The 26055-nt window shown below is 45.2% G+C and overlaps 1 protein-coding gene across 6 annotated transcripts in view; it reads right to left on the bottom strand.

Annotated features, from left to right (window-relative positions):
* Nucleotides 1–26055, bottom strand: part of NTRK2 (neurotrophic receptor tyrosine kinase 2) — a 384661-nt gene that overhangs the window by 95779 nt on the left and 262827 nt on the right. For all 6 annotated transcript variants that reach the window (XM_068237090.1, XM_068237088.1, XM_068237097.1 and 3 more), the window contains one exon: nt 11151–11339. In XM_068237090.1, coding sequence (XP_068093191.1) covers nt 11151–11339 — 189 coding nt within the window. The remainder of the gene's footprint in view (nt 1–11150; nt 11340–26055) is intronic.

The raw sequence follows: 26055 nt of genomic DNA, 5'->3' as shown, positions 1-26055 counted from the left end.
TTCCTTCTGATCGCTGATTGATTATCGTAATTAGTTAGTTGTACTTACTGTTACTACTTACTCTTACTGTACTAGGAGTCTAGGACACTCAGTCACTGTCCATAGGCTACTAGCTCCTGCGTGCGTGCACTCACTGTCTGAGTGTACACACACCACCCACACTCTATTTCCTTCTGATCGCTGATTGATTATTGTAATTAGTTAGTTCTACTTACTGTTACTACTTACTCTTACTGTACTAGGAGTCTAGGACACTCAGTCACTGTGTTCATAGGCTACTAGCTCCTGCGTGCGTGCACTCACTGTCTGAGTGTACACACACTAAATTTACTTGTGATTACTACTGATTATTGTAACTGCTAGTTGTACTTCCTGACTGTTACTACTTACTTACTGTACTAGGGGACACTCACTCAGTCACCTCACCAACCAACCCACTCCATTAAAGTACCCCACTTTTCACCCGCCCTTTTAAAAAACTTTTGTCTATACGCCCAAAACATTGAAGATGTCTGGAAGTGGCAGCCAGCGCGGTTTGGGCAAGGGCAAGGGCAGCAAGGGAATCAGGAGGAGAGGGAGCAGCATTGTGGCAAGCCGCGGCCGCGGGTGCGCCACCATGCACAGTTCCGCAGCAGCAGCAGCAGCGTCAGTGGCTAACATTCCTCCCATAGCCACTGGCCGTGGACGCCTTGGGCGCCGCCCAGCAGGAGCATCTGCAACTCACGCTGCAGAGACACAGCAGCAGCAGCGTGTAGCACCTGCTCCCATTTTCCTCCAGCCGGGTCAGAAACGTCCCATTGAGGAAAAGGATGCAGACACTGTGGTGCAACTCATGACGGAGGATGAGCAGCCCGCCATCAGCTCTGCATCCGAGGCCTCCACCCTCACCACCACCACCACCACCACCCCTGTTCGCAGCAGCCGCCCAGCAGGGCCTGGGGAGGAGGCCAGTTCACCGTCAGTTGGCGACCTGTCATTCAGCAGTCTTTTGACCCCAGGCATCATGAGTCAATTGTCTGCTGTTGTTGGAGATTTTGAGGAGGAGATGCTGATGGGCACTTTGGGGGATGAGGGATTGGACAGCAAGACTGTGGCGACAGTCAAGCAGCCCATCCATGCATCAGGAGAGGAGTTTGGGGGGTCCTCATCCCAGCAGGACATGTTTCAGGAGGGGGAGGATGATGATGACCCGGTGACAGACAGAGACTGGGTGCCACCACCTCCAGGGGATGTCATCCTCAGCAGCTCTGAGGAGGAGGAGGAGGATGCTCTTGTGGGCCTTGCAAGGAGGCGCATCATTGCAAGCATTGGCAGCAGCAGTAGGCAGGTCCCACAGCCTGCTGGTGTCTCAGGCTCAGCAGCAGCAGCAGCAGCATCTGCCAGTACCACCACCAGCCGCACCCAAGCCCCCCCGCCAACCACCACAGGGAGACAGGCAGCAGCGCTTCCATGCCGTAGGGGGATGTTTAAGTCACCAATCTGGCGATATTTCACCATGCCCACTGTGTACAGCAAGTACGCCACTTGCAACCACTGTCAGCGGAAGTTGAGCAGAGGTGCAGACCCCTTAAAGTTCTGCACCAGCTCGCTCATCAACCACCTTGCGGCTAAACATTTCCACCAGCATGAGGAGTTCCAGAGGCTGAAGGCATCTGGTGCTGGCAGTGGCACCACACCCATCACTGCACAGCCTTCAGCAGCAGCAGCAGCAGCAACAGCAGCCACCCGCCCTCCTGCTCCTCCAGCAGCACCAGCAGGAGTGCGGAAACGCACTGCTCCTCCCCCCTCTGCAACTCCTGCCGCCGACACTGAGGCCTGTTCTGGCAGCCAGTCCTCAGTGGCCTCCTCTGCTGTGTCTGCTGATTCCCGTGTCAGCAAAAGGCCACGCCAGAGCCTTTTGAGCGAGTCCTTCCAGGGGGTGGTTAGGGCTCTGCCTCCCAGCAGCCGTCGTGTGCGGCAGCTGAACGGCTTGCTGGCACGGGCCATGTGCTCCCAACTCCTGCCGTACACGCTCGTGCAGGAGGGGAGCGACATTCGTGCGCTGCTTGCTTGCGCAGCCCCAGACTGGCAGCTCCCCAGCAGACACTTTTTCTCCCGCAAGGCCATTCCTGCACTGCACCGCTTTGTGATGGCCAATGTGGAGCGAGGGCTGGAGCACGCGGTTGGTGAAAGGGTCCACGTCACCATGGACTCCTGGAGCAGCCGCTTCGGGACAGGCCGCTACCTGTCCTTCACTGTCCACTGGGTCAGCTTGGTGGAAGGGGGTGAGGATGGGAGAGCAGCAGCGGGCACAGCAGCAGCAGCAACACAGTGGGTGGTGCCACCCCGCAGGGTCAGGGGAACTGCAGCAGGTTCCTCCGATCCTCTGCCATCCTCCGGCACACCTGGCCAAACCCCCCGCCTCAGCAGCAGCGTGAAGGCCCGCCACTGCCAAGCGCTGCTGCACTTGGTCAGCCTTGGGAAGACCAAGCTGACGGCAACCCATGTGTTGGCCAAACTCCAGGAGCAGGAGAGGATTTGGCTGACCCCCAGAGGCCTCAGAGTCGGAGAGGTGGTGGCCGACAATGGGGCCAATCTGGTTGCCGCAATAGACAGGGGAAACCTGACCCACATCCCCTGTCTTGCCCACGTGCTGAACCTGGTGGTGCAGAAGTTCCTGCGCACCTACCAGGGGATGGGCGAACTTCTGGAAACGGCAAGGAATGTTGTGCGTCACTTCCGGCGCTCGGCTGCAGCCTGTGCGAGCCTGGAAGACGTGCAAAAGGAGCTGGATCTGCCACGCCATCGGCTGATCCTTGACGTTCCGACTCGCTGGAACTCCACCCTGGCGATGTTGGAGCGTCTAGTTGAACAGAAGCGCGCTGTCAAACAGTACCTTGCCCTGGCCACTGTTTCCGCCGCTCAGAGAAGGGACAAGACCAGCAACATCCCGTCCATTGTCCCCGATGATGACTGGAGGCACATGCAGCAGGTGTGCTTTGTGCTGGCTCCCTTCCTGCAGGCCACAAACATGGTGAGCAGGGACCATGCTATGGTCTGCGAGTGGGTGCCCCTGGTTTCTCTGCTGAACAGGGCCCTCGATGCTTTGCTGGAACAGGGAGCGGCAGCCTTGGACCAGCAGGAGCGGCAACCAGCTGCGCAGTCCACCTCTGAGGGGGAGGAGGAGGAGGACTTGGTGGAGGTCCCTGACCTGGCTGCTGATGAGGGGGATCAGCACAGCGCAGCTGAGTTGGTGCGGGGGTGGAGAGAGGATGAGGCGGCAGAGGAGGAGGATGAGGACAGCACTGACGTCGATGTGCCAGCAGACGTGGCCCGCCTCTTCCCAATGGCAGCGCACATGCTGACGTGCCTGCGCAGGGACCCCAGGGTGATCCAGATGAAGCAGAGGGAGGACATCTGGATCAGCATGATGTTGGACCCACGCCTCAAGGGGAAGTTGAGCCAGTTCCTGCCGCCTGCAGGAGGAGACCCAGCGCAACAAATAAGGAGCTTGCAGCAGGCCCTTGTTGAGCGCTTGGAGGAAGCCTTCCCCCAGCCTTCCACCCCCACTGTCCAGCAGCCAGCACAGAGGCAGCAGCAGGTGCCTGCATCCAGCAGCAGCAAGCGCCCCACAGACCTGCTGTCTCTCAGCCACGAGCTCTACAGGACTGTAGAGGCTCCGGCAGCAGTGACTAGAGAGGAGATGCATGCAGCAGCATCCTCCTCCGGTCACAGCCAGCGCCTGACCCGCATGGTGGCTGACTACATGGGGTCGTACAGCGGGCTTGACAGCGATGCCCCTGTTGATCCCATGGAGTATTGGGTCAAGCGCATGGAGATCTGGAGCGAGCTGGCGCAGTACGCCCTGGAAGTGCTGTCCTGCCCCCCTTCCAGCGTGCTGTCCGAGCGCTGCTTCAGTGCAGCTGGTGGCGTGGTCACCGAGAAACGCTCACGTCTGTCTCACAAGTCTGTGGACAGACTGACGTTTCTCAAGATGAACCAGGCGTGGGTGGAAGGCGAGTTCCTGGCCCCTGTTGTCGGCGAGAGGGGGACATGAACTGGCTGCCGGAACCATCGTTAATGTGCCTTACCACCCTTTACCACCTCCTGGCTCCTGCTCACTAAGCCAGCCTGGTTCACTTTGACTATTACGTCGCCTGCAGCCACACATTTTACACCTACAGTGGGCTGCTGTGTACTGCCCTTCTGCTGTCTGTCTGTGTTTCCCACTGCCAGGGTACACAGAATTACCTTCTTCTGCTGCCACTCTGCCACCAGCTATTACGTCAAACAATAGCTATATTGGTTGTAAAACCAAAAACCAAAAAACCATAAAAAAAAAAAAAAGGTTTAATTTTTCTGAGGTGCCCGGGTTGAAAACTGTGTTGTCCCAGTTGTGTATTGGACACAATGTGGGCTGCACGACCGCTGTCTGGGACCTCCTGTTGTGTTTATTTACAGCCCTGGTATCACCGCTAGGTACCAGGGCTATTATGTCACGGCGAGCTGCCTGCCTCATTGACTGCCTGCTGCCACACACTCATCCTCCTCCTCCTGCTGCTGAATTTACCTCCTGCTGTCTTTGTGTTTCCACTGCCAGGGAGCACATACAATGGCGCTTCCAACATGCGTGCGCCCACCAGCTATTTGTTACGCTCAAAAATAGCTGCATTTCTTTAAAAAAAAAATTGAAAAGAGAAATACGTGAAGAAGAAGAAGACGATATTGAAAAAGAAGGAGAAGGAGAAGATGAAGATGAAGAAGAAGATGAAGAAGATGATGAAGAAGAAGATGAAAAAGAAGAAGAAGATGAAGAAGATGAAGAAGATGAAGAAGAAGAAGATGAAGAAGAAGAAGAAGATGAAGAAGAAGAAGATGAAGAAGATGATGAAGAAGATGAAGAAGATGATGAAGAAGATGAAGAAGAAGAAGAAGAAGAAGAAGAAGAAGAAGAAGAAGATGAAGAAGAAGAAGAAGAAGAAGATGAAGAAGAAGAAGAAGATGAAGAAGAAGAAGATGAAGAAGATGAAGATGAAGAAGATGAAGATGAAGAAGAAGATGATGAAGAAGAAGAAGAAGATGATGAAGAAGAAGAAGATGATGAAGAAGAAGAAGAAGATGATGAAGAAGAAGAAGAAGAAGAAGAAGACAATATAGAAGAAGAAGAAGATGATATAGAAGAAGAAGATCTAGAAGAAGAAGAAGAAAGATAAAGAAGAAGAAGAACAAGTATATACAGTAACACTACTGAACAAAATTAAGGACACAACTTATCTTTCCACATTTTTTTTTAAAGGAACATCCCCACATAATCACTTGCTGTTGTTACTTGGAAAAAAAGATGTTTCTTGCATCATTCACCCTCAAAACAAGTGTTGGAAGCTATTTAAGGCCAATTCGAATAGTCAGCTCGAATAGTGAGCTCGAATACCGACTCGAATAGTGAGCTCGAAGTCCGAGGTCGAATCGAATAGTAAAAATTATTCGACTCGAATATTCGACTGACCTCGAATAATTTACTATTCGAATTCGACCTAACTCGAATTTCGAAAAGGGGTATTTGAGCATCACTACTCTGAAGAACTTTGAGTCTATCAGGAGAATAGCGCGATATAAAGGTTGTGCAGCTTGTCTTGACAGGAAGTATTCAATAACTCAAAAACAGCAGATGCTTTAGTATTAAGAAAATATGCTTCAGAATTGTATTATGTTAGTCATCAGTTAAGAGACCACTGTCACAAACAAATTGTAAGATTGAAAATTGTGCACATTTACATTTACATTCAATTGTGTACACATTCACATAAGATTTACACTTGCCCCAGAGTAAAATGTACTATAAATTACTTTTTTCCCATGTCGCTGTCAATTACGGTAGGTATTATCAATCCAACAATTGTAACATGTTTAGGACTTAGAAATATCTTAAGGGGGAAATGACCTATACAAGATGTCAGCCAGTCTGCCTACTCCCGTACCGCTATCTGCCAGTTGGACTGCACCACGACCATTCAGGAAGTGCTTTGGAGAATATATGAATTCCTGAGAATCTCCCATGAGAAATTGGTTTAATCCAAAACTTGTCAGTTCTGTCACATTAATACTCAGTACACTAAGTAACAGCTACATAGGAAAAATAAATGCATAGTTAATTTTACTATGGGACAAATGTACGCCTTATATGTATGTTTACACATGTATTTTACATTTAACAAATGTGAGATAGAGGTCCTTTAACTACTTAAAGACCGCAACACGCCAATGGGCATGGTCGCGGCGGCAACCCCAGGACCGCCTTACGCCAATTGGTCATCAGGTACTGGGGCCGGCTACTGCAAGAGATCACGCGCAGGCTGGAGCTCCACCCCACCTTCAGTCTCCGAGCGGCAATTGTCAAGTGTGAAACGGCTGTCCCCCTGGGGGACTCAGAAGCGATCTGCTGTGGGAGGCTGAAGCCTATCACAGCCGATCGCTGTGATAGGCAGACGGGGGGAGGGAGGGGGGGAGGGAGGGAGGGAGGAAGGGTAATAGTTCATATTAAAAAAAAAAAATTATTAAAAAAAAGACACAGCAAATATTTATTTATAAACACACAAACAAACAAACAAACCTGGGGGTGATAAGACCCCACCAACAGAGAGCTCTGTTGGTGGGGGGAAAAGGGAAGGAATCACTTGTGTGCTGTGTTGTGCGGCCCTGCAGCTTGGCCTTAAAGCTGCAGTGGCCATTTTCACAAAAAAAGGCCTGGTCTTTAGGAGGGTTAATCACTGTGGTCCTCAAGAGGTTAAGGAAGAATGATTTTGAATGTGGGTGATACATATTTGTGGCTAACTTGAATGGGACAGCGCAGAAAGGAAAATCTCACTGCCCGTAGTGAAAGTGATAGATACACATTTATTACAGACAGGATATAGGCTTTTTGCAGCATAACTAAGCGCAAGGCATCTTTTTCTGAGGATCACCTGACCTGGTAAGCAATGCGTTTGTGAAAAAATGTTCCACAGGACTTCATCATGTGGGAGATATAGGGAAAATGCAGCACCAAAGAAAGAATGTACACTTTTACGAACAATAAAACCATTTCAATGTTCCTGTAACAGCAAATTTCAGCAACCAAGGACATAACTTGTGTGAACTTCAGGTTTATGGATGAGGAAAAACTAGCATGTGCAGGTTGTTTAACAGTCTGCATCATTCTCATATTTACCCATCACACAATTATTGGCTATGATTAACAGTGTTGATGCCACCAAAATTGCATGTGGTCTGCTGGCAATTTACATTACCAGTAAAGGATAATGTAGCAGTTTAATTTGAGATAGAACAAACAACAGAGAAAAAAACCATAACAGTTATCCAAAGATAAATCACTTAAAATTTCAGTGTTTAGAAGAGAAGACTAAAAGCCATTAATTTGCCTATGATTAGCAATGCATGGCTGGCATATAATGACCTAAGAGGGAGATCTTTGCATAGTTTCACTTGGAGACTGGATCTATGCTTTATATGAGAAGAGAAGTCTTCTGAGCAGTAAATCTGTCTGGTATATTTGTAGCTTAAATTTAAACACTTAAAAATGTTTGATGAAAAACAAAAAAGAATAATGATTTTAGTGTGTGCCAAAACTCATTAACCCTGTCATCATATATTTAGCCAAATATATTAATCTCGTAAGTGTCTTCTCATCTCTAAAACAGAGGCTATGAAAAAAGATGAATGCTTTATCCAGCTTCTAACAGTTATAAAATCAAAGCCCGTTTGCTAGATTTTATTATAGACTTTACAGTAAAATTCACATTCAGATTTCTTTCATGTTAAAAATGAAGATGCCTTTGAGGGATGAGTAAACATTATTACTCACATTATTATTTACCGTATATACTCGCATACAAGCCGAATTTTTGACCCCCAAAAAGGGGGTCAAAAGTTGGGGGGTCGGCTTGTATGCGAGTCTTCCCTGGTGGTATAGTGGTTAGTGGTGGGTGTTCCGCGCCCCGCTCCCCCCCCTTCCCGCTCCCCGCTCCCCCCCCTTCCCGCTCCCCCCGCTGCTATTACCTGCAGGCAGCGGCCGCTTCCTAATCCGCGCTCCCCTTCTGTTTCAGCGTGTATCACAGCAGCGCGCCCGGCGCTGCTGCTGTGACGATGCAGGGGGCAGGAAAGAGCGGTTCCCCTGGTAACGGCGATACAGATCGCCGCTATAGGGAGCCGCGCTCTTTCCTGCACTCTGCATCGTCACAGCAGCAGCGCCGGGCGCGCTGCTGTGATACACGCTGAAACAGAAGGGGAACGCGGATTAGGAAGCGGCCGCTGCCTGCAGGTAATAGCAGCGGGGGGAGCGGGGGGTGAGGGCGGGAGTACTACCTACCTATGCTGGGCACTATACTGGCTAAACTGGGCACTATACTGGCTAAACTGGGCACTATACTGGTTAACCTGGGCACTATACTGGCTAAACTGGGCACTATACTAGCTAAACTGGGCACTATACTAGCTAAACTGGGCACTTTACTAGCCATACTGGGGCACTACACTGGCTAAACTGGGCACTATACTGGCTAAACTGGGCACTATACTGGCTAAACTGGGCACTATACTAGCTAAACTGGGCACTATACTGGCTAAACTGGGCACTATACTGGCTAAACTGGGCACTATACTAGCTAAACTGGGCACTGTACTAGCTAAACTGGGCACTATACTGGCTAAACTGGGCACTATACTAACTAAACTGGGCACTATACTGGCTAAACTGGGCACTTTACTAGCCATACTGGGGCACTATACTAGCTAAACTGGGCACTATACTGGCTAAACTGGGCACTATACTGGCTAAACTGGGCACTATACTAGCTAAACTGGGCACTATACTAGCTAAACTGGGCACTATACTGGCTAAACTGGGCACTATACTGGCTAAACTGGGCACTTTACTAGCCATACTGGGGCACTATACTAGCTAAACTGGGCACTATACTAGCTAAACTGAGGCACTACCTACCCATACTGGGCACTATACTGGCTATACTGGGCACTTTACTAGCTATACTGGGCACTATACTAGCTATACTGGACACTACCTACCTTTACTGGGCACTATACTAGCTATACTGGGACACACTGGGGGGCTGCACCAATCCAGCATTTCCTACCCCCGGCTTATATGGGGGTCAATCATTGTCCCCAGTTTTTTCAGGGGAAAGTTGGGGGGTCGGCTTATATGCGGGTCGGCTTATATGCGAGTATATACGGTAGTTTTTTTATTATTTAGATTTTTTTTTATTATTATTATAATTCTGACACATTTTCTACAATGCTTTACAAACTACATCAAGCAATGAAATGCAATATCTGTCTTCTAGTGAGGCTGATATAGTAATGTCCCTACAACAGTAAGGCCAATTGTGAATGTCGTTAGGTGAACACAACAAACAAGGCCAGTACTTCAACTAGTAAGAAAAATCCCATGAAGTTAAGATAAAGCGACCCTGAAAAAATTAGATACTTATGGAGGGGAAAGGTTCTGGATCTCATAAAGCTATCATGATCCTCTCTCCTTGTCCTTGGTCCACCAATTTCCCCCCACTGAATGTATTCAATCAGCTGGTTGAGTACGCCTTCAGGAGTCCTCAGAAGCTCTGGAAGTATACATCTGAAGATGCGCGGGTCCATACTGCACACGCACACATTCTGTTTGGCCATTGCACAGTGTGGATGTGCCCTTCTTCGGGACATGAGTGCTTCCAAAGCTTTCTGAGGAGTCTCAAAGGCACGGAATTTCGACGGATGACAATGCTGGGCCAAAGGCATGGAGAGAGGACTAGGAAGGCTCTTATTATTATTATTATTATTATTATTATTATTTTTTATTTATATAGCGCCAACATATTCAGCAGCGCTTTACAAAGCACAATAAGACGACAAGGGGAACATAGATACAACTAACAAATATACAGCAGAGTTCCAAGCAGCACAAATATTGTTACAAAAACAGTGAACATTAGGAGGATGACCCTGCCCTTGCGAGCTTACAATCTAATGGGTAGTGGGGGACACACTAGGTAAGGGGGTGGAGGATGGATGAGGCAGTGATTCTTTGCCTCTGATTACATTGTGACAAGTAAATAAAGGGCTATAGAATGTTATAAGCTTGTCTGAAAAGGTGTGTTTTAAGAGTGCGTTTGAAGATGTCCAGGTTTGGAGCATGACGTACAGGCTGTGGAAGAGAGTTCCAGATAAGGGCTGATGCTCGTGTAAAGTCCTGGATGTGAGCATGAGAGGAGGTGATCAGCTTAGAGGCCAGGAGAATTTCTTGAGAGGAGCGAAGGTTGCGGGAGGGACAATATCTTGAGATTAGTGAGGAGATGTATGGAGGAGACAACTCTTAGTGATGCAGAGCCTTCCCTCTCCACAGGTGAGTATAGCAAGTATTTTTTAGGCCACTTAACATTTGCTTTAAGCTTTATCAGTGGACTACATAGCTTGGCTAGCATGTTGTTTTGGACATGCAACCACTTCTCAAGTGGGAAAGGGCTACTTGGTTCAAAAGACTATGCTAGTCAAGTTATGTAGTAAGCTACATTTTGGCTATCAAAGCTAAAGGATTCTCCTTACTGGTTGAGGTGTGAAACTTTTTTGTTGTGTTGGACTGTTGCAAGGCATTATTTATTTGAGGAGTAGTCTGCAGATTATTAGTATATTTCCAATGCCTTTAGGTGCCCAATACTAATGCAATAATTGTGTCAAACAGGATGATGTATTGCAACTCAAACAATCCAGCGACGGGTCAAAATATACTGCAATCTGATCACAAGCGACTAAAAAATACACCACAACAATCAACAAAAGGCATTACAAACAATAGATATTATGATCATTTATAGTCGATTTATAGCACTAACTGCTTCTATACGAATGCACTTCAATCACATTACCAGATCCAAGAATAGAAAATTGTAACAATAGGCACCTGTAGAAGTGATTAAGGCCATTGGTACAAGTGAAATTCAGGTCACAATGAAGTAGCAACTCTACTCTCTCCTGAAATAATACATAATACACAGATGGTGGAAAGAGAAACAGTGATCATTATCAAAAGGCAGTACTCTCGCTTGTAGTTAGGAATAGTTTTACATCATCTCTCTCTAGAATAAGACTTTAATACGTAAACTTACATGTGTCTGGCTTGAGGTGGCTGTTGGTAATTCCAAAATACTGAGGATTTTCAATTACAGGAATCTTTGTCATACCAATGATAACAGCATCAGGGCCTCCTTCTGAAGAAGATGGGGTGTTGCTACCATTAGAAATATGATGGAGAGGGCTGGCTGAATCATCATCATTGCTGATTACAGAAGAAGGACCTAGGAAAAAAAGCAATTTGTGTTAGATCATTGCAAACCAGAATGTATACATCAGGGCATAATAGTTACATTCCACAGTCAAGCATAGCAGTCATAATTATAGGGACATAGGCCAGCAGGATTGTGCAAGCCTGATTAACTAAAGTCAAATGTAACATTGATGGATTAATAACCAAAATACCATAAAAAATGACCCACATTGGAAAGACCCTGTTCAAAATATTATGAGTCTAACATACTAAGGGTCCCTAGGGCTGGAGAACACAGAGGAAAATAAGTTATACAGCAAACCTGCCTGGATTTATTAAAAGATTCATCCATGCCCCCTTGCACTATTATCCTAAAGTGTTGATCGTCAATTAGGAATGCCACTTGTTCTACTGCATGAAACTAGTTGCTGTGTTTTCTCCTTTTAAAATTATGACAGTGAAAGGAATGCACTGCTAGCTTCACCTCTGTTATGTCTCTAAACACCTTTCTGATTTCTGATTTCTGATTTCTCTGCCTCCTTTCTGCGAGAACTATGATAAATGCCTTGATAAGTCCTTTTCGCTTATCAAACTGGAGTTTTGCAGTCTTTGGGCAGAAGTGTGTGTGTGTGTGTGTGTGGGTGTGTGTGTGTGTGGGGGGGGGGGTCTAATTCTACAAAGATGTTTTCTGACCTATGACGCCATAATAAAGCTGTGACTTTGGGACTCATTTTCGGGCAATCATACAGAATTTAGATCTCTAATATATGCTTTTTCCTTACTTGGTGGGGCAAAGAGGGGATACACTTTAACCTCCTTGCCGGTTATCCCGAGCTCAGCTCGGGGTAACCTGCGCAGGAGGATTTCCCGCTGGGCCGATTTGCATAATTTTTTTTTGTTACATGCAGCTAGCACTTTGCTAGCTGCTTGTAACATCCGATCGCCGCCGCTCGCCGCTGATCCGCCGCTACCCGCCGCGCCGCCCCCCCTCCAGACCCTTGCGCAGCCTGGCCAATCAGTGCCAGGCATTGCTGAGGGGGGGATCGGGATTCCCTCTGACGTCCCGACATCCATGACGTCGGTGATGTCATCCCGCCCCGTCGCCTTGGCGACCGGGGAAACCCAGCAGGAAATCCCGTTCTGAACGGGATTTCCTGCTTACTCTGATCGCCGGAGGTGATCGGAGTGGCTGCAGAGATGCCGCTGCTCAGCGGCTATCATGTAGCGAGCTCAGGGCTCGCTACATGATTTAAAAAAATTTTTTTTTAAAGTGCTGCGCTGCCCCCTTGCCACGGGAATTGGACCGGCAAGGGGGTTAATAATGTTTTTTTTTTTTGTCTTTTTGTTATGTTATAATAAAAGAAAATGGAGTTATTAGAAAGGAAAATTTATATACATAAACCATAAAAAAGATCCTGAGTTACTGTTCCCTGCGATGAATGGTAGAGATGCCAGCACTTCACTTTGGCTTTGGCAGTGAATGCTAATGTGCCGCGATGTGATGAAGAGCTGGCATTTGTGATTGCCAGCAAAGTGAAGTATCTCCATTATACTAAGTGATGTTTAGTAATTTACATCATCTAGTTCCATATTAGCCATCCAAAAGTCTCCTCCAGAATTGGGTTGCAGCACCTTAACTTGCAGTTTGAAATAATAATGGGCCCCATGTCAAATATAATGACTGCAGGTAAAATAGAGTCTACCACCAGTCTTATGCTGGATACACACGGTGCTTTCCGCACTCGATGCGCCCGTCGATTCGCGTCGACTCAACTATTTCCGACATGTTTGATTCGTGTTTCGATGGATCGTTAGGTCGTTTTGGCATACTTTACATGTAAATCGACCTAACAATCATCGAAATGCGCTCGGACGCGAATCGACGGGCGCATCGAGTGCGGGAACGCGAAGTGTGTATCCAGCATTAACATTAGTGGTCTGTGCATTTATTTTTATTTTTTTTATTTAAAACGTTAAATAAATATTCATATAAATGTAAAGACTCCACTTTCCTTACACATACAGCAATTTGGATAAGGAAGTAAAGCTTAAGGGCTCGTTTCCACTTGTGCGGCGTGCGTCTCACAGACGCACGCCGGCACTGAGCGGGTGGGCGGGATCGCAGGCGAATCCCATCAGCCGTGCCATGCACGGCTATGGGAATCGCAGCCTCCGCTGCGAATTCTGCGGGGGGTTCCGGACGAATTGCTACCGCAATCGATTTGGCCGGTGGCGCCGTTATACCCTATGGCAGAGTTTCCCCGCGCGATTTGCCTGCGGGGAAACTCTACGGATTTGCGGCGGAAACCGCGATAGTGGAAACGGGCCCTAAAACACGGGACTTATATGGGGAACAAGTGGGTCAATAACAATCATGTATAACTCTCAACAACCTTCATGTATCGTTAAAGCATAACATTCATTAGACATAGTTAAAAAAAAAAAAGCACATAAAGAACATATCCCTATGGTTTCCACATGACGACAGGTCATACAATATATAATAACCAATGCTAACCAATGCTAAATTGATCTCACGTTTTGCAAAGTCATAAAAACACCTCAATGCCACCAACGTGTAACATAGCAGCATTTCAAAGATTTGATTTTGAAGACATTCATGGGACTGACAAAAAGTCAGCATCGAGCAAACACCATTTTCTCTTGTTTCGTGAAGAATGTCCACCCCCTCAGGAAATGGAATTTGAACAAAAGTGGATAAATCTATTGAGTTTATGCAAGTAAATCCCGTTGCACACATGGACCAATGAGTAAGAGTTTCACCCAGACAGCAGGCTGAGATACCTATGAAGCCATAATCACATATGCAGACATCTATCTGTGAAGATTGCTGAGAGATATATTATTGCAATTGACCTCACTGTTCCCCATTAAAATCCCGTATTTCAAGTCCTCCTTTCTTATACAAATTCTTATTTATTTACTTTATAACCTGCAATATTTAACATTTAGTTTAACTGCTCTAAATCTATCCAATGTTCAAGGTTCAACATTCATCACATATGCACAAACACACGAACATGCTTAGTAATATATATATATATATATATATATATATATATATATATATATATATATATATATATATATATATATATATATATATATATATATACTACATAAATGTCTCACTGTAAGAAAGTGAGCACAACTGTGATTGTACAACTGCTAATTCACTGGGTCACGCATGTATTCTAATGCTATCCTATAAGGTAATTTGTAACTGACATGTAGGTTCTGTGTGCTTTACAGTACATACCTTAATATGAATGCTTGTGAGTAAATTATATTTTTATTTTTTATATTAAATATATTCAGGAAAACTCTCCAAAACGCATGTCAGCATTGTGCCAGTGTAAAACCTTCTACCTGTCGAGGAACAGACTAATTATAAAAATGAATATGCTTGAAAAAATAATCAGTGCAAGTGAGATCAAACACATGGGAACATAGTTCCTCCAAGGAATAATTTACTGCTATTGAAATCTGTTGACTACACATGCTTAGGGATTAGAGGGTCGAATAAATACAGTTTCGGAAGTGGAGTGTCTGGAATCATGCTATTGAAATTAGAAGACATAATTTTCTTCTGATAAGCAGGGCGTGCTCAGGCTTAGGCCCGGTTCACATTAGCATTTGCCAACGGAACCGGCCGTACGGTTCCGTGGTCCGTTCCGCTGAGCAGACAAAAAAATGCTGCAGGACCCAATTTTCCGGACCGTTTCGCTCAGGCAGGGAACACACTTGACTATTTTCGTGCGCGTTTTCTGCACAGAAAAACTGAGAACTCATATTAATCAATGTGCTAGTGCAGTGTTTCCCAACCGCTGTTCCGCGGCACACTAGTGTGCCGCGGAACGTTGCCTGGTGTGCCGTGGTCTTATCCCCCCTCCCGCCCGTCCCTGCGGCCGCCGCTGTTATTACCTTAGCAGCGGCCGCTCTCCCCTCTCCAGACCATGTATATGCTAGCAGCGTATCTCCGGCTGCTCTGTGTGATGCACTGATGTGAAAGGAGGCAGGGCTCGGTTACCATAGTAACGGCGATACATATCGCCGTTACAGGAAGCCGCTGCCCTCCTTTCTTCCGCATCAGTGCATCACACAGAGCAGCCGGAGATACGCTGCTTGAATATACACGCGCCGGAGAGGGGAGAGCGGCCGCTGTTAACAAGGTAATAACAGCGGCGGCCGCGGGGACGGGCGGGAGGGCACTCAACTGGCTATACTGGGGCACTATTCTGGGGTACTATACTGGCTATCCTGGGGCACTAAACTGGCTATCCTGGGGCACTAAACTGGCTATACTGGGGCACTATTCTAGCTATACTGGGGCACTATTCTGGCTATACTGGGGCACTATACTGGGGCACTAAACTGGCTATACTGGGGCACTATTCTGGGGCACTATACTAGCTATACTGGGGCACAATACTGGCTATACTGGGGGGGCTATACTGGGGCACTATACTGGCTATACTGGGGCACTATACTGGGGCACTATACTGGGGCACTAAACTGGCTATACTGGGGCACTATTCTGGGGCACTATACTAGCTATACTGGGGCACAATACTGGCTATACTGGGGGGGCTATACTGGGGTACTATACTGGCTATACTGGGGCACTATACTGGCTATACTGGGGCACTATACTGGGGCACTAAACTGGCTATACTGGGGCACTATTCTGGGGCACTATACTAGCTATACTGGGGCACTATACTAGCTATACTGGGGCACAATACTGGCTATACTGGGGGGGCTATACTGGGGTACTATACTGGCTATACTGGGGCACTATACTGGCTATACTGGGGCACTATACTGGGGCACTAAACTGGCTATACTGGGGCACTATTCTGGGGCACTATACTAGCTATACTGGGGCACTATACTAGCTATACTGGGGCACAATACTGGCTATACTGGGGGGCTATACTGGGGTACTATACTGGCTATACTGGGGCACTATACTGGCTATACTGGGGCACTATACTAGCTATACTGGGGGGCTATACTGGGGCACTATACTGGCTATACTGGGGCACTATTCTGGGGCACTATACTAGCTATACTGGGGCACAATACTGGCTATACTGGGGGGCTATACTGGGGTACTATACTGGCTATACTGGGGCACTATACTGGCTATACTGGGGCACTATACTGAGGCAACTAAACTCCCTACACTGGGGCAACTATGCCAGCTATGCAGCCGCACCCCAGCCCCCCCCCCCCCCCCCCCCCCCATAGCGGCACTGTCCACTAGGTCGCGCAAACAACCGGGGGCCGCATCGCCCCCCACCGCGCGCGTGCGCCGTTCCCCGGGGAAAAATTTGGTCAGACAGTGTTCCCCGGGCCGGAAAAGGTTGGGAAACACTGTGCTAGTGCACACTTACTGTGTTGTTCGCCCGCAGAAAAAAAACTGACATTCTGCATGATGACTCTGCACATTTTGGCAGTTTCTCTATCAATTACATCAGCTGCTGTGAAAAAACACGCGCGTTTTCCTGCATGGGAACACACTTGGTGTGCAGAAAAAGTATGCAGAAAAAAGCGTGCGGAAGAGTCAAGTGTGTTCCCTGCCTCAGCGGAACCGAAACGGAAGGTTTTGCAGCATATAGGAACCAATGAAAACGGATGTTTTACAGCACACTGGCTGTAAATGGACCGTTTTCCCCGGATCCAGCTGGCCTGATCCGTATGTCCGGTTCCGTAAAACAACACTATTGTGAACTTCAGCATTTCTAGTCTAGTTATTCTAACTGTGACTATGAGCACACAAATATGACATCACCCACCGCAAAATTCCACTTTTGCTAAAGCTTTGCTTTTACCACGTATAAGGGATGCACAAGTGTTTGGCAATTTAGTGTTATTAAAAAGCATGTTCTAATTTCACTTTGCAGCCAGCTTTGAATTTCCAAAAATGACTGTAAGAAATCTATATTGTCTGTTGCTGTAGTTTTTATTTGAGAACAGACAGCTTCCTCTTACTGCAAATGTCTTTCATAGCACAAATCAGAAACAAATGAAAAACATATACTTAAAGGACCACTATCACGAAAATCGTAAAAAAATATATGTACATGTAAACATATAAAAATAAGAAGTAGGTTTCTTCCAGAGTAAAATTACTTTTCGCCTATGTTGCTGTCACTTACAGTAGTTAGTAGAAATTTGACAGAACCGACAGGTTTTGGGCTAGTCCATCTCTTCATGGAGGGATTCTCAGCATGGTCTTTATTCTTTATAAAGGCACTCCCTGAAAAGAATTTATTTAAAGATGCTGCTCAGTCTCAATGTTTACTGCACACTTCTTTGGCAGTTTGACTGAGTAACTGCAATTCACTCAGCACTTTTGAAACTAAAAAAACCCTGAGAATCCCCATGAGGAGATGGACTAGTCCAAAACCTGTCGGTTCATTCAGATATGAACTACCCACTGTAAGTGACAGCAACATGGGAGAAAAGTAATTTAAGGCTCATTTTACTCTAGAAGAAACATACTTCTTAATTGTATGTGTTTAAATGTATTTTAAATGTTATGATTTCCACAATAGTAGTCCTTTAAATTGCTTTTAAAGTCTTAAAGCGGGCCTGAACTCAGAACTTACTCTCAGCTCTAAAAGATAAGAACAGCATGATAACCTTAAAAAAAACAACAAAATATTTATTTGTTACAGCTAACAGAACTCCTGCAATACATATGCAGTGTGTCTACTTCCTTCTTTCATGGAAGCAATCAAAGGGCTCACATCATGTGTTTACATATTAGCCGTGTCTGCCGAGGACTGCCGAATTTCTGTGCTGACACGGCTGAAAGATCAAATGACACTTGTGATTTCTTGGAGATGAGGGGGAATTAGACAGGCTCTTCTCTCTAAAAACACAGAGGGTGCATTTCTCTCAGTGTTCCTTGTGTCCTGTGCAAGAGTTCAGGTGCACTTTAAATCCATGAATGGAATTTTGTGGGAGTGGTGGCTGTTACAGACATTAGTGTCACTGTTTTTAATCCCTAGGTGAAGTACACAAACAAAGTGACAGGGATACCTTATGTGTGAATTTTTTGTTCATGTTGTATACATCGGAAAATATCAGATAGTTTAGCATTTTTCCACTATGATCATTCTTTCTAGCTTTATCTTGTGTTGTTGTGGACAAGCGCAAACATATTTACATCTACACACGCGTCTGGAAAAAATGTGTGTGAAAATACATCTGTGATTTCTCTGCATCAAAGTATCTTTTAGGTAAGCCCTCAGGACAATTTTGATAAAGTTGTCTATACTATACAAAAAAAAAATCACAAAAAGCATACTTAACAATTTGAGTAAGTATCATAGTAAAATTGTGAATAACTTAGCTTTGAGCTAATAAATATGAAAAGGAGTAAAACATAACTCAAATATGGCCACAGACTGCAAATGGTTGCTGTGGCAACACTCGGCTTCCTGCTTGGCCTGTCATTTCTGAACTCCACGCAGGCAATGACTACATCAGCTTTCAGCAAAGCTTTTGATAAATGGGCCCAATCATGACACATGCTGTTAAATGCTTGCTTATTTGACAAATTAGCTGTTTTACATGAAATCGCTAAATTCCATTCCCTTAATGCACTGACTAAATCACATTACAGCCATGGACATGTAGATAATGCTAACTGTAGAGCAGAATACCCAGGAATCACAAATGAGAAAACAATCTTCTGAAATGCAATTTTAAAAAAAGCAGATTTCTGCTGACAGGCAGCCATGGCTTGCCCTCTCATGAATCATGTGGGCCCTGGAAAGAGTGCAAAATCTCTGCTTACACTGATTAAATGAGGTCACCTAATTACTTGTCACAGTGATCTAAGTAGCTAGATTTTGACACCTATTATTGACTGTCTCTTGTCAAGCCAGTCACTCCTGTGGCTGAAGATATTCATGCTACCTCTTCATTTCATGTACAGTGTAGTACTTTCTCTTGAGTTGACATAGTACACGTCAGACTAATGGAAGCACTACTGAAAATGCTACACTAAGAATTGCTGCTCCTTTAAGGAAAGCACCACAATCCATTCTTAGCAGAACGCTACCTGGGTTTTTATTTTATTTCTTTGCCTGATCTACCCCTCATCCTCATCCAGGTCAAAGTGTCTTATTATTTCTCATCACAAGCTGTGAATAGACCACAGGAGCAGAGATGCCCATACCGCAAACACTGTGGCTAAACCCCTTCAGTGCTCCTGGAAAGTGAAACCTAGTTTTAAACTTCATATTTTTTTTTATTTTTTTCCATAAATTAAAAACTGTTTTTGGCCATAAAGGTTTTCATGCTGTGACTAAACGTTTAGAGCAGAGAGAAAATGTTTAGTTTAGTTTAGTTGAGTTTAGTTCCATTTTAAACTAAGTGATGTAGAAGGGGCTATGGTTAGTGTTGGTCAAAGAAAAGGCCAAAGGTTTGGTTTAGCTGCAGGACATGGGGTGACGTGATAATTCACTGAGAAAACTCAGTGAAAAGCTGGAATGGTGACATGGGGTGCACTGAAAATAAATTCTTCAGAGTTGCACATTATATACAGTCACCAAAATGAGATTGTAGGACTTTCTGTATGGCTGAGCTAAATTTACATAGCCAAATCTGACATGTATTTGTTTTAATTAGACATCAAACTACAACTTCCAATATCCTTTTACTCTCTCCTCTGGAAGCCTTGAGCCTGGAGTGGCTTCACCTCCCCTCTCCCCATCAAAATGGCTAAATAGGCAAATTAAAGCGCATCCATCCCACAATCCTGCATTAATTAGGATATACCCAATAATCGGATCTGATGGAGTTTTGTAAACCAGTGCATAGGCCCTGAGACCAGCATTCTAGCCTCCATTAACCAAAAACCACACTTTTTATCTATCTACCTGGGAGATGGTGGACATCTGGCAGTCCACTTATTACTAAAGGGTACCCCCAAGGCTTATCCACACTTGTGTCGGAGTTACCTCCACCTCCACTACCATGAAAAGGAGATGAACCCGAGCTCTATTTGCAATGGATGTTGTCAGCATTGATGCTCCACACTCCTTTGCAGACCGCATCCCAAAGTTATGATGACAGAGGGGGATGGAATTGCTCAGGTGAACTTTGCAATCGCTGACGGTTACCTGCCTCAGTGGGAACAAGGAGCTAATGTGGTTTGGCAGGGGAACCATGCTGTGCCTTTTTAATTAATATGTTAATCGATTAAAAAATAAAAATAAATGTATACATTTTATATAGAGAAGTTGCATTCATTCACACTGTAACTTAGGTGGTTTTTAAATAGTAAGGCCTCGTTCACATCTGCTACGCTGAAAAACGTGTTAAAGCGCAGGGTAAAAAACGCATGCGCTTGTGCGCGCTTTAGTCCGCGTTTCTATGCGTTGCGCTGCGCTTCTTTAAAGCACGTTTTGCTTACTGTAGCAGCAGCAGTTGTCAATAAAACTTTGTTTTTGTATGTAAATGTATTTTTTTCTCCAATTAGGGGTAAAAAACGCATGCGCTTCTATGCGCTTGTACGCGCTAAAAAAGCGGACCCATTCACTTGCATTGCTGTGCGCTTTCCAGCTCAGCGCACAGAAATGCATGCAACACTACGTTTCTGTAACGCTGCTCAGCGCAGCGCATAGATGTGAACCAGCTACATTTAGTTACATGGAAAAATGAATACCTTGCTGATCGCACAGGGCAGTGCGCTGTGGAAAGCGCACAGAAACGGCCCTGATGTGAACGAGGCCTTAGCATTCTCATGCTTTAATCTAAAACAGTGTTTCCCTAGTCAATCTTTTCAAATTCAAAGTAACAGTACACATTTAAAGAGAACCAGAGACGAAGCACCCTCATGTATTTTATTACATTTATCAGTGGGAACATGACAGTAAACACCCACCCTGCTTTTAGTTTCATTCTTCTCTGCTTAATCTGTCTGTTATCAGCTGTGATAAGAATCAACTGAGCATTCCGTCTATGTTTGATCTGGAATCATTATAGCTGAGTCTGTCTTCTGTGGAGTCTTTTCAAGCCCAAGCCTGCCCCCTCCTGGCTCAGCTTTCCTGCTTTGCATACACAGCAAAGCACACAGAGCTCTGATGACATAGGAGGGGCTGCTCCTGCAGAATGAAGCTCTGAAACAGACAAGTGTGGCTGTGTGATCTGTGTGCACTGTGCAGCCAGTCAACATTATTATCTACTGTATGCAGTTTCATTTCTATGAGAGACACTTCCTACAGGCAGCCACACAGCATACCAGAATAATAAAGTTGAAAGCAGACAGATGAAAGGCTGCAGCAGCAGCCCTGCTTGACTATAGTCTCATAGAGGTTAGACAGCACATCCAGAACAGCTCATAACCTGGAAGCAGAAGGGATATGAGCCGGTGGCCATATTGGATTTTTCCTGGAGCAATAATGGATAAAAAACACTCAAAAAGGCACACCAGAGTGGCAAAATTATATGTTTATTTTGTGTGAATCGTTAATCTCTGGTTCCCTTTAAAGTGTTGAGTCCCCCCCTCAAGCATGTCTAACCAGTCGTTACAAGATGCCTTTATTGTCCCTGTTCAATACAATGAAATATTGTTTGGAGCAATGCTAGATGCCTTCGATAGAGAAAGAAAGAATAGGCATTAAATGAAACTAAAAATATTACACTTAAAGTATAGTTATTATTCAACAGTTCCCAGCATACACTGACCTAGAGCCAAAATAGCATGAATATATAGTAAAGTCGTGAAATGAAGTAGTCTTTTTCAATCAGTGATAGTTTGTATTCTAATTAGGGGCAATGATTTGTGCATTTAAAAGACTGATTGCTTTGGGGTGAAAGCCGTTCTTCAGCCTAGAAGAGAATTACAGGCATGCAGGGCTCTGAGTTGTCTTACCGAGTACCAAGGGCAGAGGGTTGAAAATGCTATAGCCAGGGTGATTTGGACCTTCATAGATATTCTTTGCCCTCTTGATACAATGGGCAGTGAATATGTCATCCATTAATGGAAACTGAGTACCAGTGATTCTTTCAGCTGTGCTGATGGTGCACTTGAGGGTCTTTTAGTTCTCAGAAGAACAGCCAGAGTACCATGCTGTAACGCAGTATGTGATAACAGATTCTACGGTGCACCTGTAAAAATGTGACCAGAAGCTGTTGTGGAAGCAGTGCTTTCTTCAGATTCCTTGGAAAATAAAGTTTGTGGAGGCCTCTCTTGTTTATCTTTTTTGTCCATGACAAGTCCTTACTAATATGGACTCCCAATAATCTAAAGCTTTCAACCTTTTCAACTTTTTCAATGTAATGCTAATCGGTTGGTGCCTTGTTCTCTTGGAATGGAGTTTAAGGTTGCTGTTCTTACTCAATTTCTCAAAGTTCTCAACCTCTCTTCTATAGTCTGTTTTATAATTATTGGATATTGGGCCTATCATGTTGTGTCATCCAGTGCTGGGCCGAAATTACGCATGAGCGTAATTACGCATCGTAATTCAATGTAAATTTACGCGTAAGCGCTACGCGTAACTTACGGTCTTACGCGTAATTATTTACGCGTAAGACCGTAAGTGGTATCGTAATTACACTGTCTACCGTAATTGCTAGGCATGCGTAATTTTACGAACACTTACGCGTAATTTTACGCGTAATTACTAACGTAAAATCTCCCATTTTCTAAGAGTAGCCAATCAGTCAACATCCTAAGCAACCAATAGTATCTTCTCCCGCCCTTCAGTATAAGCGTACGTTTTGACGCATACGAATGATATGTACGCAATAACTGTCACATTGACGGCTATTGCGTACATATCGTCCGCATGCGTCCAAAAATACGCATTAATGGTTATTACGGCACTACGCGTAACATCGTAGTGTAAGCGCCTTCATTACGGTATCCTTACGCGTAATTGCGTAAGTTTACGCGTAATTACAGTGATGTACCGTAGATAATTTCCTACGCCGTAACCGTAATTGCGTAATGCGTAATAGCGTAAAATTACGCGTAATGATCTGTAAGCGTAGATTTTTCCATTACGAGCAGCACTGGTGTCATCTGCAAAGTTTACTATGGAGTTGGTGTTATGAATAGATTTGTAGTCATTTGTGAAGAGTGAGTAAAGAAGAGGGCTCAGCAAACATCCCTGTGGTACCCCTGTATTTAGTGTTAAAGATGGAGAGAAGTGCTTACCCCTATGCTCAATATGTGGTCTGTAGGAAAATACAGTATCCAGTTGCACAGGTGTGAGTTGAGACCCAAGTCAGAAAAAAAAAAGAGTTTTACTCACCTGGGGCTTCTACCAGCCCCCTGCAGCAGTCCTGTGCCCTCGCAGCCACTCACTAATCCTCTGGTCACCCGCTGCCAACTAGTTTCATTTTTGCCGACAGGCCCGACAGGACTGGCCACGCGTAGCTTTTTCCGCATTCCCGACTGCAATTAGCGCTATTGTGGGCCACAACGCGTACAAAAATATGCGTTGCCGCATTACGTACGCATAGATATGCGGCATATGTGGTGTTGCGGCCCGCAATACCGCTAATTGCAGTCGGGAATGCGGAGAAGCTACGCGTCGCCAGTCCTGTCGGGCCTGTCGGCAAAAATGAAACTAGCTGGCAGCAGGGGACCAGAGGATTAGTGAGTGGCTGTGAGGGCACAGGACTGCTGCAGGGGGCTGGTAGAAGCCCCAGGTGAGTAAAACTCATTTTTTTTTCTGACTTAAGGTTCACTTTAAACACAAGTTGTTCAAAGCACATCATAACAATAGGAGTAAGCGGCACCGGGATAATCATTTAGGCAATAGGGACCTAGTCACAACCTGTTTTGGAATAGCGACAATTAAAAAGGCACTGTTGTGACATATAGTAGAATGCAGTAAATTATTCAGGAAACACACTTTGGGCTTGATTTACAAAACGGTGCTAACTTTAGCACTGGCCCTTAGCACGTCTAAACTCAGTTGAAATGTGAGAAGTAGTGATCGTGCGCAAAGTACTGCGCGCAAAGTTTTGCGTGCGCACTGCACAGAGCGCAGGGCGCTCCGCGCGAAGTGCCCATTGAAGCCTATGGGACTTAGCGCGCGCATAGAACTTTGCGCGCGTAAAACTTTGCGCGCAAAACTTTGCGCGCGATCTGATTGAGAAATCCGGTGCTAACCTACTTAGCACCCTGGTTAGCGCGCCTTAAGACTTTAGACGTGCTAAGTAGGTTAGCAGCTCTTAGTAAATCAAGCCCTTTATATGGTAATATTCCTGGTTCCAAATCAGAAACATTTCCTATATCTGTATTTTGCTGTATACTGGCATGTAGCCCCGCCCTTCCAGTGATGCTTAGCCTAGGCTGTTTAGCTATGTGAAATTCTCTCCCCAGAGCATTATGGGAGACCAGGCATTATTTTCACTGGCTTCAGAATTCTCAGTGAACAAATATTCCGCAGAGCTGCACATGACAAGACTAAAGATGTTGTCACATGTGATAAATGTCAGAATGTAAATCAAGGCGTGGAAAGATTTTACAATGTGCAAACACTGACTAAATCATTTATAAATAAATATTGTAAAAAATAAGCAATTTTATTCATTACGTTATTTTCACTACGGTTCCTCTGTGAACATTGCTGTTTAGCACAGTGCTTTAGGACCTTTCCAGGAACTCCATCATGGCCAGCTGCTTTGTGAGGACTAATGTGGCTTAAAGAGAATCTGTACCCTCAAATTCTTACAATGAAAAGCATACCATTGTATTCATTATGTTCTCCTGGGCCCCTCTTTGACGTTTCCGTAGCTCCCTGCCGTGATCCTGGCTTTTAATCGCCAGTTAGTTTTAGGCAGTGTTTACAAACAAAAAACATAGCTGCTAACCAGGAAATAATGTTTGTATATATCTCATGTTACAGTATACAAGTTTTTATTACATAGAGAATTATCTGCACTCCAGTCTGGGATTCTCACAATTCTCAGCATGAGACAGGCAGCTCCCTTCCCCCTCAGAGAGCTCTGTCTGTGAGTAGTAAACAAAGCACACAGAGCCTGCAGGGGGCATGCATAACTTCTCCCTATCGCAGCAGAGCCAGCACATTCCTCCCTGGCTCGACAAGGCTTGACAAAGAAAAGAAGATTAGATATATTACAGAGACAGTGCAGCTAGAATAGGCTGCAGTAAGCCAGAGCACATTAGGACAGGTATAGGAACTTATAGGATACAAGAAATAAGGTTGAACATTTTGTTACAGAGTCTCTTTAAAGCCCATTTCACCTAATTTTACCTTATGTGTTTTCAGCATCATGGAGCATAATGGAGCCTCCTGGTTGGCTAATTTAATGATAGGTTGCTCATTATCTTTGTCAAATCATGCAAAAAAAAAATAATAAATGTTGTCAAGGGAAAAAGAGTTCCCAGCATTGGGAGAACAGGTGTTGCCCTTATAATTCATAATGGACCTAATACCGTGCCACATGAATCAGAAATCAGAGCTGATAAAGTGAACAATGCAAATCTCCCCATAAGTGCTGCTGGGGTTGTGGGGGTTCTCCATCTTTTTTTCTACCTGACCGCAGCTTCTGCTGGCATTAATAATCCTGGTGGGGGTCACGCACAAATGCTGCAATGCATACCGGGAGATGTAGTACAGCACTGTACTGGCATCTCCCAGACTACATCTCCCGGCCTGCATCGCAACGTGTACGCAAGCTTGACCCCTGCCAGGAATTACAAATGCTGGCAGAAGTGCAGTTGG

This window comes from Hyperolius riggenbachi, chromosome 1 (assembly GCF_040937935.1).
Source record: "Hyperolius riggenbachi isolate aHypRig1 chromosome 1, aHypRig1.pri, whole genome shotgun sequence".
Taxonomy (NCBI): Eukaryota; Metazoa; Chordata; class Amphibia; order Anura; family Hyperoliidae; genus Hyperolius; species Hyperolius riggenbachi.
The sequence above is the reverse complement of the archived record's forward strand: the minus strand, read 5'-3'. Positions and strand labels throughout refer to the sequence as shown.